Source organism: Grus americana, chromosome 2, assembly GCF_028858705.1.
Source record: "Grus americana isolate bGruAme1 chromosome 2, bGruAme1.mat, whole genome shotgun sequence".
NCBI lineage: Eukaryota > Metazoa > Chordata > Aves > Gruiformes > Gruidae > Grus > Grus americana.
The window spans coordinates 103,685,106-103,698,813 of NC_072853.1; the positions used below are offsets into that span (position 1 = coordinate 103,685,106).

The 13,708-nt window shown below is 37.5% G+C and overlaps 1 protein-coding gene across 1 annotated transcript in view; it reads left to right on the top strand.

Moving 5' to 3' along the window:
* CTDP1 (CTD phosphatase subunit 1) overlaps positions 1–13,708 on the top strand; it is a 117,699-nt gene that overhangs the window by 43,740 nt on the left and 60,251 nt on the right. Inside the window, exons 10-11 of the mRNA XM_054814847.1 lie at positions 178–408; positions 6,909–7,074. Of these exons, the coding sequence (XP_054670822.1) occupies positions 178–408; positions 6,909–7,074 (397 nt within the window). The remainder of the gene's footprint in view (positions 1–177; positions 409–6,908; positions 7,075–13,708) is intronic.

Below are 13,708 nucleotides of genomic sequence, written 5' to 3' on the forward strand. Positions count from 1 at the left end.
AATTCAGTGAGACTTTAATGGGGGCAGGGGGGGAAGAAGTATTTCTTCATAAATCTTCCAAACCATTCTTTTCCCCCTCTTTCTCTTTTAGAAAAAATGAATGCTTGTTTTTTTACATTCTAGTTAAATAGCTCATTTAAATTTCTAAAGCAATTTTTTGTCAACTTCATCCAACAGAGAGAACAGCCCTGCCACATTTCCTGATACACACAGCACATTTCAGACAGCTCTGTTTCACCCAACACCCATCCATCCAAAGTCTCAACCTGGTCCTGAAGTTCGACTTTATGATCCTAATACCGGAAAGCTAATCAGGAAAGGTGCTCAGACCTCTGGCCAGTCAATGTACATCCAGTCTCCAGCTCCTCCCATCACCTTACCAGTCCACGGTGAACACTCATCCTTCAGGTACCTAAAGCATAGCTAAGAGTGACTTCAACTATATTTTCAGATGCTGTAGTAAATTTAACTATTGTTATCTTTGCATTTGATCAAATTGTCATCTTTGCTTTAGTTACTTTGCTTTCTAAAAAGCCAAGGAAATGTGTGAAAATGCATAATCAGCTGAAGTGAAATCAGGATGCTAGAATTCCAGATGCTTTTTGTGCCTCACCTAAGTGCAACTAAAAACCTCAAAACAAATAAATGCAGCATGTAGTTTATGTACTCTAAAGGCTGTTAGAATAACTCTGAAGCAAGGCAGTCTAATGTTTTTTTAATGAGTCTTAGAACACTGGATTGGTTTTCTGTATATAAAATACATCTAATAGCATTTGGCTTTTGTTTATAAAATTTTCCTCTTCACCTGATTCCTTCAGATGGGACATCAGCTTTGTGTTTTGTTTTGAGGAATATCAGAAGTGGTGGAAGAAGAGTGTAGCTAACTAAGTATTTTTAAATAAGGCCATATGACTGAGCATAGCTAATAATCCTTAGGTCACTAAATCAAGACACTAAAGTAGCAGGAAAAGGAGGCGGCCTGCTTTTTGAAGTACAAAGGCTAGCATCTAGACTTTGTCAAAATTTGTGGATTTGGTTAAGCTTCAAAGATGACACTTATCTCAAGATGCATAAAATATCTAAAATTCATCCCTAAGTACCTGTGTAAAAGATCTAACTTTCCGGAATGCTAACAAATTTAGCAAGGCTTGTTGACCCCAGTGGTAAAGAAGTATCCAGTTGAAGGCGAAGCTTTTCTCTTTGTAAAATGTGATCAAAATTCCTTTGTACAATGTGTACAGAGTATAGCAGTTGTTGCAAAGCAATTCACTTTTCCAAGCAACTACAAAAATACAAAGCACAATTACAAATGCACAGTTTTCTGCCTTTCTTCTCCCTCCCCTACCACTTTTGCAGCATATCACTTGTAAAGGTTTTGTGTATTAGTGTAGCTTGTTATGTTTCCACTCTATCTTCCTGTTCCTAAATTATTTTAACCTATGGTTTTTGTCAGTTGTCATCTTTTTATAAGCTTTTTCTTATTTCAGCTTCCTTGTTTCTGTCAACACAGATTTTTTGAGTCTCTCTTGTTTGTGAATACATCTTGTTTTCAGTTCCTTTTTAACTGTGTCTTTCAAAGCCTGTATTTTGCTTTACTATGACATGTTAAATGAACAGGACAAACTTTAAATAATCAGAACACAACATGTATCCAGAGAAGAGCTGAAAAGCTTTTTGTTTTGTTTGTAAGGTATAGTGGAAAGAAATTTGTCTAGAAATAGAGCTGGGAGGGTTGTACATGTATGTAATTGTCATGACATTTCTAAGATGCTCCAATGTGATGGTTTATGTTGATATTAATGCATCATTCAGTGCTTTAAAAAGAGTAGGTTTTGATATTTGTTCTACCTTTGTCAACAACCTAAGGTAGAGTTATGTCCACACCTAAGCCTACTTTTCTTTAATGTAGAGGTGCTTCTTCACTTGAACATCTTACAGAAAAGGAGAGAAATATACTTCAGCTGTCATCTTAGTTGAGTTTCTCAGAGACCTAGACAGCTTTTGGGGGTGGAGCAAGATTGTACTTCCTTGTTTTATTTCACTTAAGCATTTTTTTGACTATCAGTGCTCAGGGTTGAGATGCTTTAATCTAGAAAAGTGAATCCAATTACTTAGTGATGCAACTTCACCCCATAACTAAGCAGCTGTAAGAAAAGAGATTAGCATAAGATATATGCTGTGAAATAGTATTTTCATCATCGTTTCCTGTTGATTTGGTTCTAGTGGTAAAATTAGTGACCTGTAAACACTGATCTCTTAATTGGGGCATGTCTGTATTCCTCAGAGCAGTTCCTCTATCTTCAGTTAAGGTGGTGAGGAGTGTCTTGGTAAAATCAGGAGGAAAGCAAAGCAGTATTTGATCACTGCATTAAGTACTTTTAATGGCTAGGAAGTACAGTGCAGGCAGAGCACGAAGGCTGTAAAGAAGTAACAAAAAGCTGAATAGAAACACCTTTGCTTTGTTTGGAGTGAGCAAGAGCTGAGGTAGAAGTACTGTATCATCACCTTGCTTTGTCTTAATGCATACATCAATGATAGCATTTTAAAAAAGACCTTCACATCCAATTTAAAAATTGATGTGGTATTTGACTTTAGAGATAATTACCTTAGTGCAGCAATTTCTTGGTAGAGGGCAGTGTATGTTGTGTCCTGACAGACTTTGTGCTTGTATGTTCACCTCCTACAGAAAGGTGAGAGCATTTGTGACTAAGCCATTGAATTTAAGCAGAATTAAAGCTGTTAACACTCACAGCTGCTCCTGTTGTGGATGAATATAGTCAAAGCCTCCAATAATCTTCCTTAATAGTTTCTAAAAACTTCATCTGATTCTGAATTTCAGACAGTGGGCAACAAAACTGTACTGCTGGGAGAGGAAGCCCTTGGGGAGATGGTAGCAGTGTGTCGCATAGCAATGGTACTTGGTCTCTCACTATTCTAAGAATAGACCTTAAAGATAACCTCTTGCAAGGCTGCATACTGAACAAGGCTTCCAGTTATCTGAGTAACATTTCATAAGAACCGCTTCAGTTCTCACTTTTTTTATTTTGGGTTGAACATTTTTAGTTTCTTTCTGGGATTCAACTTGAAATGTAATATAAAATGTTTAGTTTAAATATCTGCCTGCATTTTGCAGTGAAATTGTCACCAGTGAATTAGAGATGGTTCAGTTAGTTTGGTCAGTGTTTTGTGTGAGAGGCATAGATTCTACCATTGTGCTTGGCTCTGTGAAACTTGAACGCCTGCCTTCCGTCATGGCGATTGCAGCCTGAGCAGAAGAGTGGCAAAGTTTGCGGCTGTACTAGAAGGGAAGAGAAGGGACTGCAGTGCTGCTCAGTGGCTGCTGGCAGCTGGCAGGAGCTCTTCTCTGTCTGAGAACAGGAATGATTCCTGTTTAAAAATAACCTGTGTGTCAGAGCTTTGACACTCTGTATGTATCTCAACAATTTGCATTTTCATACGGAAACAGTATTCTACAAACATTACAGTAAATGCTAAAGTTGTAACAGATCATGAGATGTGTAATGCAGTGTTGTCCAAAAAAAAAAAAAAACTAATGCTAATGGCATTTTGGTCTAGAATAAAGAAAAAATAATATTACAAGTTAAATTCTAGTGAACGGTAATAATACACTAACAGATGAAGCAAGGCTTGAAATATAGATATAATTTACATGCGAGAAGTTAAAAATGGCACTCTGGTTTTAAATAATGCTAAGATATACCAAATACTTGGTTTGAAAAGGTGTGTCAAGCAGATGTTGGTGGCTGAAGCAATTCTTTAAGATTCCTATAAATTAATTTCACTTAAAATTTTTGTGTGTTAATGTATATGCTCATTGTTAGAATTTTTCCTATCTAATGTTATCAGTCTTGTTGCGACAGCAAAAATACGAAGTACTAAATTGAAATCATCATGAAAATGTTAAAAATATTTAAATTCTATTGATAATAGTGCTATTTTAGCCTTTGCCCTGATGCTGTATCAATGAAAGTGTTAAGATGCTTGTTACTTCAACAAATGTTGAACCCACCCTGCATGCAGTGAGTTCTAGCCCACGTACATGTCCTTGTGCGTGTGAGACTGGCAAGTGCCAACCAACCTGTGCAGGGTTGAATATGGTGTTATTTTTTAGAAAGTACTCATGAATCTCATCTGATTAGAAATAAGTGGAAATTCCTGCATTTGTATGTCATTAAATTTTAACCAACGTAACAGCAGCTGAAAATGTAAAGCCTGAAAAATGTCTTTGATAAAATAAAAATGTTTCTTACAAACCTTAAAGAAGTCTTTGGTTTATATTGCTTTTTGGAATGCTTTGAGAAGTCCCAGTGTTTCTTATCTAGTAGCAGTTGGAAAATATTGGGGGAAAAAATCTGACAAAAGCCTTTAAAAGCCATTAAAACAGTTATTTTACAGTTAATATTTGTGTATAATAATGTGATCAAGGATGATCTAACATGTCATTCTTGAGGAGGGGGTATTTTATTTTTTTAACTATGGTGGAGACTTGCAAGACTAACCTGAGACTTGTAATTACTCCAAAGCATTAATATGCAGAAATAAGAAGTTCATAGCTATGCCTAGTCTTGGATGCAGTATCTTCAGAATTAAACTGTCAATACAGTTTTTATTTAATAGTGATGCAAAATAATTCCTGCCTTTGCCACCCATTGGGGTGAGTGTGATGTTCTCTAAAGTGTTCATATAAAAAATATAAGTAAGAATGCAATGATACAGAAACTGAAAAAGGAGTTCTCACTGTCATTGGTATGATAATATGTTCTTAAAAAATATACTAGATCTATTTCTAGTCTAAGAAAATCTGCTCAGCTGCCTGCTACATATAACTGAGGTATAATTCTTGGCATGGTCAAGCGTGTAGTGTTTTTAATGCAGTTATGTAAGATGTTTATACCTTTGGCTTTGTCATTCTCTGTTTTACTAAGACTATAACAGCATCACCACCTTTCTCTTGGCTAGGGTACCTATTAAAAAGGCATGGAAATCATATTTTAAAAGATCCTTTTGGAAAATATAGTGGAATGCTGTATTTTTCTCTTCTTTCTCTTCTTTTACATATGAAAATTACTGTCTGAGAGAGTTTAATAGCAAAAGAAAACTGTATGATCTTGTAAAATAGAAAACACTTGGGGGGGGGGGACACCAAAAACTGTTCTGTTAGAGATTTTTGTCACAGCTTAAAAACAGTTTGGTTGGTTCATTTCCACAACATCTAAATTGTCATTTTGGCTTCATAGGAAATTCCAGTGTACAGAAATGACACAGTGCAAAGGGGAACATTTCTCCTGCATCGCTGAGTAGTGCTGAGCTCATGGAGTCTTCTGCAGCAGATAGCACAGCTCTGGGTTGCACAGCAATCGCTTGGCTCTCTTCCCCAACCACCCCAATTCAAAAAATAAGTTCACATCTCCTACACCTATCCATGGGATCTGAGAGGAGGGAGATGTGTATTTAGGAAATATGAGGCCTCAAAATGAGCTCAATTGACAGCTTTGTGTGGCTTTCAGATTTCATACATTCTGGGATTGAAGTACTGGTATAGGAAAAAATCTGGATATTTAGATGGCCTTCTTAAGCAGCTCTTAAGTTCATGGAAAGAGAAATGATTTTGTAGAACCTTACTTGTGACTGGATTTATATAATTTAATAATGGATTTTTTGGGTGAGGCTGCTGATCTAAAAGCTGTTTCTTGAAAATTCAGGCTTGATGAGAAGCAGCCATCCTGCGCTGAAACTCTTGTCAGCAGAGACCACGTTGTACCCTTTCTTAATTGCCACCACCCTTAGAAACAGCTTGATCGTGTCTCACCTGGTAGTTACAACTTGAAACAGCTTGTGATTTCAAATACAGTCACTTTTTATACGTGCTTGTGGTAATAATTCCCCACACATCCCCGCAGTCTTGTGGCTAAAATAAATAACTTGTTATCCATGAGCTTTATGACCCAAGATCTTTAAATAGGATTCTGGTTGGTGCTGAGCTGCTGTAATGTGTTCCAGGAGGTTACTGTGACAGCCCAGTGCTCATAGTTAAACTGTATTGTGTAGCAGTTTTAGCTTCTCCAAGTCTTTAATAGTTAAGTAATAGTCACAGAAAAAAAGTTACCCTGGAAAAGTAGAAGTCTCCTGCTGTTGTTCTAGATGTACTTTATCTTTTTATTACTATTATAAAGTAATTCCTGTGAAGTTAGGATTATTTTATCCATTTTTATGAACATTTTGACATTCCTTTTTGTATCTGTGTGTTCCAGTTAAATACAGTAACTAATGAGGTAATAAAATACAAACTAAGAGAAAATGCTACCATATTTAAATTCGTTAGCCAGAAAGAAATACGGTCTGTTTTGCAGCTCAGCCAGGCTTAGCATCTGGGAAACGTCTGAAGATTGAGGCTGCAGCAATGAGCTTTCTACTTGCAAACCTCTTGTCTGTAAGGTTGAGAAATAGAAAGGTATATTTTGAGACTCAAGAATACAAGCATAATGTAGATCAGGAAAAATATATTAGAATGTGAGAATTGTCCTGAATGATAAATGTGCCAAGTGATGGACAAACTCCACTTGAGCACAAACTGTGAAATATTTTAAGGGCAATGCATCTGCAGCTACTGAAACTCTTGGCTTCAAGAAAGATTTTATGGTTACTTTACAAGAACAGTGGGAAGGCAGGAGAGTATCTTGTCAAAGGTAGAATAAGAACATAAGCCATCAGACTCCCCATGATTGCTTTTATTTTCAGACTTGATCTTTCTTCTGTTGATGAACACAGAACCCTATTAAGCAAAGTCATAGCTACTCAGCAGTCATAAATTGTTTGTAGGGTTTTATTTCTAGACAAGCTGTAAATCAAATAAATCTTTCTTATGTGGGACCCCTGAAATTTTTCAGAGTTGTTCAACCACATCAGCAGCAGATGTTTGAAGACGACGACCTACCAGCCAGTGAAAATGAAGAGCAGCCTGGTCCATCGAAGCGGAAACGCCAGCCAAGTATGTCTGAGACAATGCCCCTGTACACTCTATGTAAAGAGGATTTAGAGAGTATGGATAAAGAGGTGAGCTTAACTAATTCTGACAGGTTTCTAACGTAATGATTGTTCATTATGCGTAACAGTTTAACTTCTGTTAAATTATGCAAGTATGTGAACTGACCTTGCATGCGACTGCAGTAACTTGAAGTAAAAGCCACAGTGGACTAAGAACTATGATTCAGTCTAAAATGCAGTTATGTTCTGCAAAGCAGAATTGAATTAAGGAATGGGAGTACTCTTGTGTGCAAGTAGGCCTTTAAAGCAGAACTTCATTTAAGTATAGCTTTGTCACATGAAACATATTAGCACATTTGCTGTGTGTTTAGCTTTGCTAAGTGTCACTTTTACTTTAAAAATAAAAAAAGGTTAATCTTCAAATAATCCGGACAAAATGAGTGGTGAGATGGGAGAAGAGAGGGCTGAGCATGGCACAGGCTGTAGAGAAGATCAGAGTGCCAAAGAGCAGCATGGGTCCTCATTATCCATAGACATGAATTGCAGTGCTGTTAAATCATAGCTATCATGGTTCTGTAGGTGAAGGGAGCTTTCTGTTAGAGTGAACTGTACTTTTTTCATACAAAAACACGTTATTTGAAATTCGCTGTGAACCTCTAGCAGCTGTTTATTTTTCACTTATCCTTGTGTGTGCTTCTTTCAAATGAGCCCCCATCTTACATAATATTAAATGATAGAGGAAATGCTATTGCATACCATGTTTTCATGAATTCGTTACGCTGTGTGTGACTTTACTATAAAACCTAGTGACCCTGGAGCTTGAATTCATCTTTGAGCTTAGATCATTCACTGGCGTGGGGACAGGAGTGTATAACTTGCCAGCTTCTGGCAGTAAGTTGATTACAAAGTTCTAGCCATAACAGGTCTCATGAGTTATCTTCAGAAAATATAAAAAAGTGTGAGAAGAAAACTGCATATTTCACCAAGGAAAGAAAGAGTTTATGTATACGGCAGAGCATAATTTTGAGATTGGCTGTTGCTAGAGAGATTCTTGAGGAACTTTGAGCTGGTATTCTAGGGGAAGGTCCAATAACTTTGAACCACTGTGATGATCTACTGTGAATTTCAGATGAGTGCAAGCTTTTAACTTTACCCAGTAACTCTTGGAGTTGTTGACTTTTGATTTCTTTTGCATTTTGTTCCAAAGTGTTTTGCCTATTTGATCTCAGACTTTCACAAAAATTAGTATTTCTTCTTGTCATGATGCCAGTCCCTGAATCCATCTGTCTCTTCCTTCTGTGTTGTCAGTGGTACTTAAATTGTTATTATGCATTGGTTTTTTTTTTAACATTTTTCTAATGGCATGGCTTTTGGAAAACATTAATGAATTGCTGTTGCAATGTGTGCACTGAGCCAAAAGAAAGTGTGTGTGTTTTCCAGGATTACTGCATAAAGTATTTATTGTTCTGTTTTTAAAGATACTGTTTAGGGACCTTGTTAAAAATTTGAATCTTCTGGCACTGTTTTGTGATTGATTGCTCTCTATGCTGCTACAGTTAGACTAAAGAAATCAAATTTTTTCCACCTATCCTACAAATATAAACTTCTTAAATTGTGATGATCTGTTTTTAAATTATGCTTTTACTTACTGTGTATTATGTTGGGAAACTAGACTACATGAACTTCAGTGCAAATGAAGCCCAAATTCCAATGGATTGTTTTCCATAGTTGACTTAGCTTTGGTTCCTGGAGTATGATTTGAGGTTATAGTTGCTGCCAAAAGGTTTCCCTTCCACCAGTCTCTGTTCCCACTCCTGTATTTATAAAATTCACATTTCTCTGACCCTTGGGCAGCTGAACCAGTAGAAATTCTTCACTTGTTTTTTGTGGGGGGACATGTTTTGGATTTGTTTGTTGGGGAAGGGGAGTGGGAGTTTCTGGTATTTTAGCTCCCTGACATGGTTAGATCGAGGATCAAACATTAGCACTGACATGGAGAAGGGGGCACAGAGGACATAGTGCTGGGGAGGTTGAACTGGACATGGTAGTGCCAGCAGGTCATCATCTCCTGGGAGATGACTGTAGAGACTAACCTTTGTGGACTAGCCTTGGGACTACGAGCATCACCTTGGTAAAGATAATGTATTCATGTACAAGAAATGTAAGTAATATAACATGATTTTATAGGTTTCTGTGGGAATACACTTATGAAGCAGAGGGAGGACGCGTTGTAACGCAGTCCATAAAATATAAAAGTGTAGTGGAGCGTACACAGGAGATTCTGCTGTCAGGCACATTATTAAATAAAGTGAAAATAAGCTTGATAAGCATTGCAGGTTAGCGCTCAGTTCACCCTGGTGATGCTATGACTAGTTTAACTTCCACAGAAAGGTGCTGTCCGCATCTCATTCTTTATCAAAACATGTTAAAGGCCAAGAACCTTTCTGCAGTTATGTCACTAAGAGATGTGAAATTTCTGCTTTCTGCCACAAAAATGCTTTTGCTTCATTTGTATCTGTTCTGCTGGCTATGCCAGCCACAAGATCTACAGCTGATTGCAGACTAGCTTGGTGGAGCAATGGAGTTTATTTCAGTCACAATGGTGGTGTCTTGCTCCACAGCTACAAGCTGGGATTTGGAGTATGTGGTCTAAGAAGAGTGAAAGCAAGTGACAGTGTGACTTTGCTGCAGTGTAAGCCAACCCAAGTCTCAACTGCTGTGTTCCTGCCCCTGAGCCACTGTTGATAATCATGGGACCATAGGGCAAACCAGTTCAGGGAGCTGGTTTGGTCAGAAAGATCACGTACCAGGTTGATCTTCATCATTACTGGCTTCCTGAAATAACTCACAATTGCCACTGCGTGAGCGCTAGTGCCAGGAACAGGCAGAAGGTGGGAAGAGCTGGGAATGAGCACTGAAGGCAGAACTGCAGCCCTCTAGCTTTAAAACTGCATCCTCCATATTTCTGCTGAATTCCCTGGCAAATTCAGATAAGGATTTTTACTAGATCAAAAGGAGCCTTTTAGCTTCAGGCACTGGGATTTTTTTTCCAATGAAATGTAATAGGAAATGCAAGTGTTTATATATACTGTTTCCGTGGACATAATGAGCAATAAATAACTCCTTTGTGCTTAACGTTGAAAGGAAATCTTGCCTTTTCTTTGTAAAAATGTCTGAAAAGGTCACACAGCCTCAAGCAATACAGAATTTGTGTGTAGTTTATACATGGGAGAGTTTTGTTAAAAGAATCAAGATGGAAACCAATAAAGAGAATTTAATTATGATTCCCAAATTAAATCCCTTTCAGTCTTGAACCTATTTAAACATCTGTTTGTCGCTTTTCCTAGTAAAAAAGCAGTATCTCTTCCAATATTCCATGAGGAAGAACTGCCATGGATAGGCATCTCTACTAAAATTTGATCTTAAATGGATTTTTATCTTCTCTTATTATTTTAGTTGTAGTTGTGCTATGGATACCAATAAGTCAAAGGAAATGAACAGCATCCCAGCTATTACATTGCAGTTTAAAGTCACTTAGCCTTTTGTATCTTTTTCAGTGGCAAAGATCTGGGAGACCAGATCCAAAGGTAGCTGCTTTTCCCTCTAACACAAGGGACTGGAAAATGCAAGAACAAGAGTATTCAATGTAATAGGATTGCCATTGAAAGGGCAATTGCCAAATCAGAGTAAGTGCATGAGGAATGGATCTCTACTTGGGAAATATACAGCCTGCTAATGCTACTGCTTCACAGTTGAGAGAATATTCTCCCCCTTCCTTTTCTGTGCTAGCCAGACACAGATGCTTTGCGACTGGTTGCTGCTGTTTCTCTGCTATGGAATGGTAAAGGGAAGCAGAATTAAATGCTGCCAGTTAAATTAGCTTGCTTATAGTAATTTTCAAGGTCTGGGTAAATTTTTATTTCTAAATAACTATGTATTTGATATATATAACCTGTGAAAGATTGCTCCATAAAAATGCTGCTTATATCAGATAGTATCAAGGGTGCTGTAATCTTCATGGTATGTTGATGGTTTAACCAAAGGGCAAGGATTGAAAACCATTTTTAAAAAGGAGGTTTCCAAACAATGAAATGCAGTCAATAATAACTAACTAGAAATATCTCTTGCCCGTAATACCTGTTCCAGGATCACTTTTGTTTTCTCAAAACCAATAATCTCACTTAGAGGGAAGGTGTCTATTTTTCCTGTCATTGGCTGTGTTGGAAAGTAACTGTTGCAGAAGGCTGTTCTGTAGGGAGAATGAAGTGGGCTGTCTGCTGGGTGGTGTGCAGCTTTTCCTGTCCCCCGTTACAGCAGGGATCCACTTTCCCACCTGCTTCCCACAGAAGTACAGGACCAGGACCGTTCATTGTGTGCTTTTGGTGTGACTGTACGGAGTCATTGTCCTTCCCCTGGGCCAGATGGAAGCTGCTGACCTACCAGTCACTACAATGTTGTGCAGATCTGCTGTAGTTTACTGACAAAAAACAGAAAGTGGAATCCAGGCTTAAAATTACTCTATTTGTTTCCAGAAATAAGATTCATTAGCTAAAGCAAGTTGCGCAAAAGAAGGTAATGGCATACAAATTGTGTGAAGATATACACGTGTCTGTCCATTCATAATTGATTATCTCAGTACAGGGTGACATGCAGTTCTGCTTCCCAGAGTTCACTCATGGATCATCTTATGAGGATATTCCTTCAGAATTCATTGAGACCCACTCCTGTGACCTAGTGTAGCAATTCCTTTCTGCACAGATACAATTACTTATATATTTAAAGAAGGCCAGCAAAAATGACCTGTTATCACTATTTAATAAATTCTGTTAGTCTTGCTGATTTAGAAATTGGTTTTATTTCATTAAGCTATTTTTAATTTCTTTTTATAAAGGATGGTTTTCTTCTGAATTTGTATTCCTAAATGATACTTGGAGAGAACCTTATGCAACTGGGCTAGTATCATGTACAGTTACCTACTCAAGTTGATCTAATCTTAACACTGTCGTGTCCTATGTGCTATAAATAAGCTGTGTTTGTTTTTATATACTAATTTCTTCATGATGGACCTTGACTTTTATTTTCTGTAAAATTTATTCTTTCTTCATGGAGATCCAAAAGGTGATTTTTAGCCTCGTGCATTGTGCTAACTTCTTTTTAAAATGTTTAATTGAACCAGCTTTATATAATCTTTAAGATTTTTACCTTTCGTAATCAGCATCCCTTTCATAATTAGGTTGGTATTCTTGTGTATGTACATCACTTGTCCATGAGATAAGCAAGCAAGGGCAAGACTTCTCATTCCTCTCTTCCTTTTGCCTACAAATTATTCTCTTGTCTCTTTCTTTAAGAGCTGTGGCTGCAGTACGGCTCGTTTATTTTATTTTTCAGGTGCTTTCTAATTCACCAGTCCGTGTAAATTGTAGAAACACATAGAAAGATTCCAGGATGCTACCTTATAAAATGCCAGTGACAAAGGAAAAATAAATGATCCTCTTGTCTTTTTTTTCCCTTTTCTTCTCCTTTCCTGTGAATTATGAGCCTGTGCTGAGCTCAAGATCCTGTTCTGTCTTGCTTATATACAGGCTGCTGCCACATCCATGGTAGACTGGAAGTAACAGTAGAAGACAGACAGCCATAGGTACTTATATCTGTCACTGTCAACACTGGCAGGACCAGTCTTAGGCAGATACCCAGTACCAGCTTCACTGAGGGGAAGTTCAAAAAGGAACTTCCAGTAAGGCAGCAAGATTCCAGTAAGTTCAGTAAGGCAGAAAAACTTCTAATTGTGTTTTGCGGTACCTTCTCATCCAAAATGGCCTGAGATTACTAATGTCCTGGAACAGCTGTGAACATGTAGTCTACTAGTCGTATGATCCTTATGCTTTTGTGTTTATTACTGTGTTTTAGTCAGGGTGTTTGAGAGCAGTATCTGTATCTTGTCAAGCATCATCACCTCTGCCATCTAGGGTAAATATTTTTCTGGTTTAAATTCCTCTTAGTTTGGGACTTGGGAAAGGGAAAGAGAGGGAGTAAATCTGATACCAGTCAGACCTCCAGCTTTCCCATCTCTCACTTCAGTTAGTGGATCTACAACAATTCCTACCATCCGGCTGGATATGTACTTAACAGCTGCAAAGTGACCACATTGCAAAGGTATGTTTTGTGCATATAAGTATACAGATTTTTCTTGAGTGGAAATTGCATCATGAACTACTTTTTGCATCAAAATGGTTCCATTGATTGGGTACATATTCTGCACATTCTTGTCTTTCTAACCAAGTTGGAATTTATGTGCCATATAAAGACTGAAATTACAACATTCTGCTTTTACATAATGCTGTTTTGTCACTCTGCATTTTGCTTTCATCTAAGCAGATTTATCCCTTAATTTCTGTTTTGTATTTTAAGTTAGCAGCCATACCATGCAGTGAGTTAAGAGGCAGTGTTTTTCTCCTTCAGTTTACAGAAAGCTATTATCTCAGTAAGCGGTTAGGCTCTTGGTTAGTTTAAAAATACTAATTTAACGTGGAGGATGTGGTCTCTAGTACAAAATAATAGCTGCCTGGGGCTCGCTTGGATGCTGCATTGCACATTAAGAGTTCTTTGAATTTCCGCAACTACATTTCTCATACAAAATTTCTTGTGTGGCACCTTAACATGTTGCATATCATAAATTGTACAGATGCTAAATTTAGTTAGCACT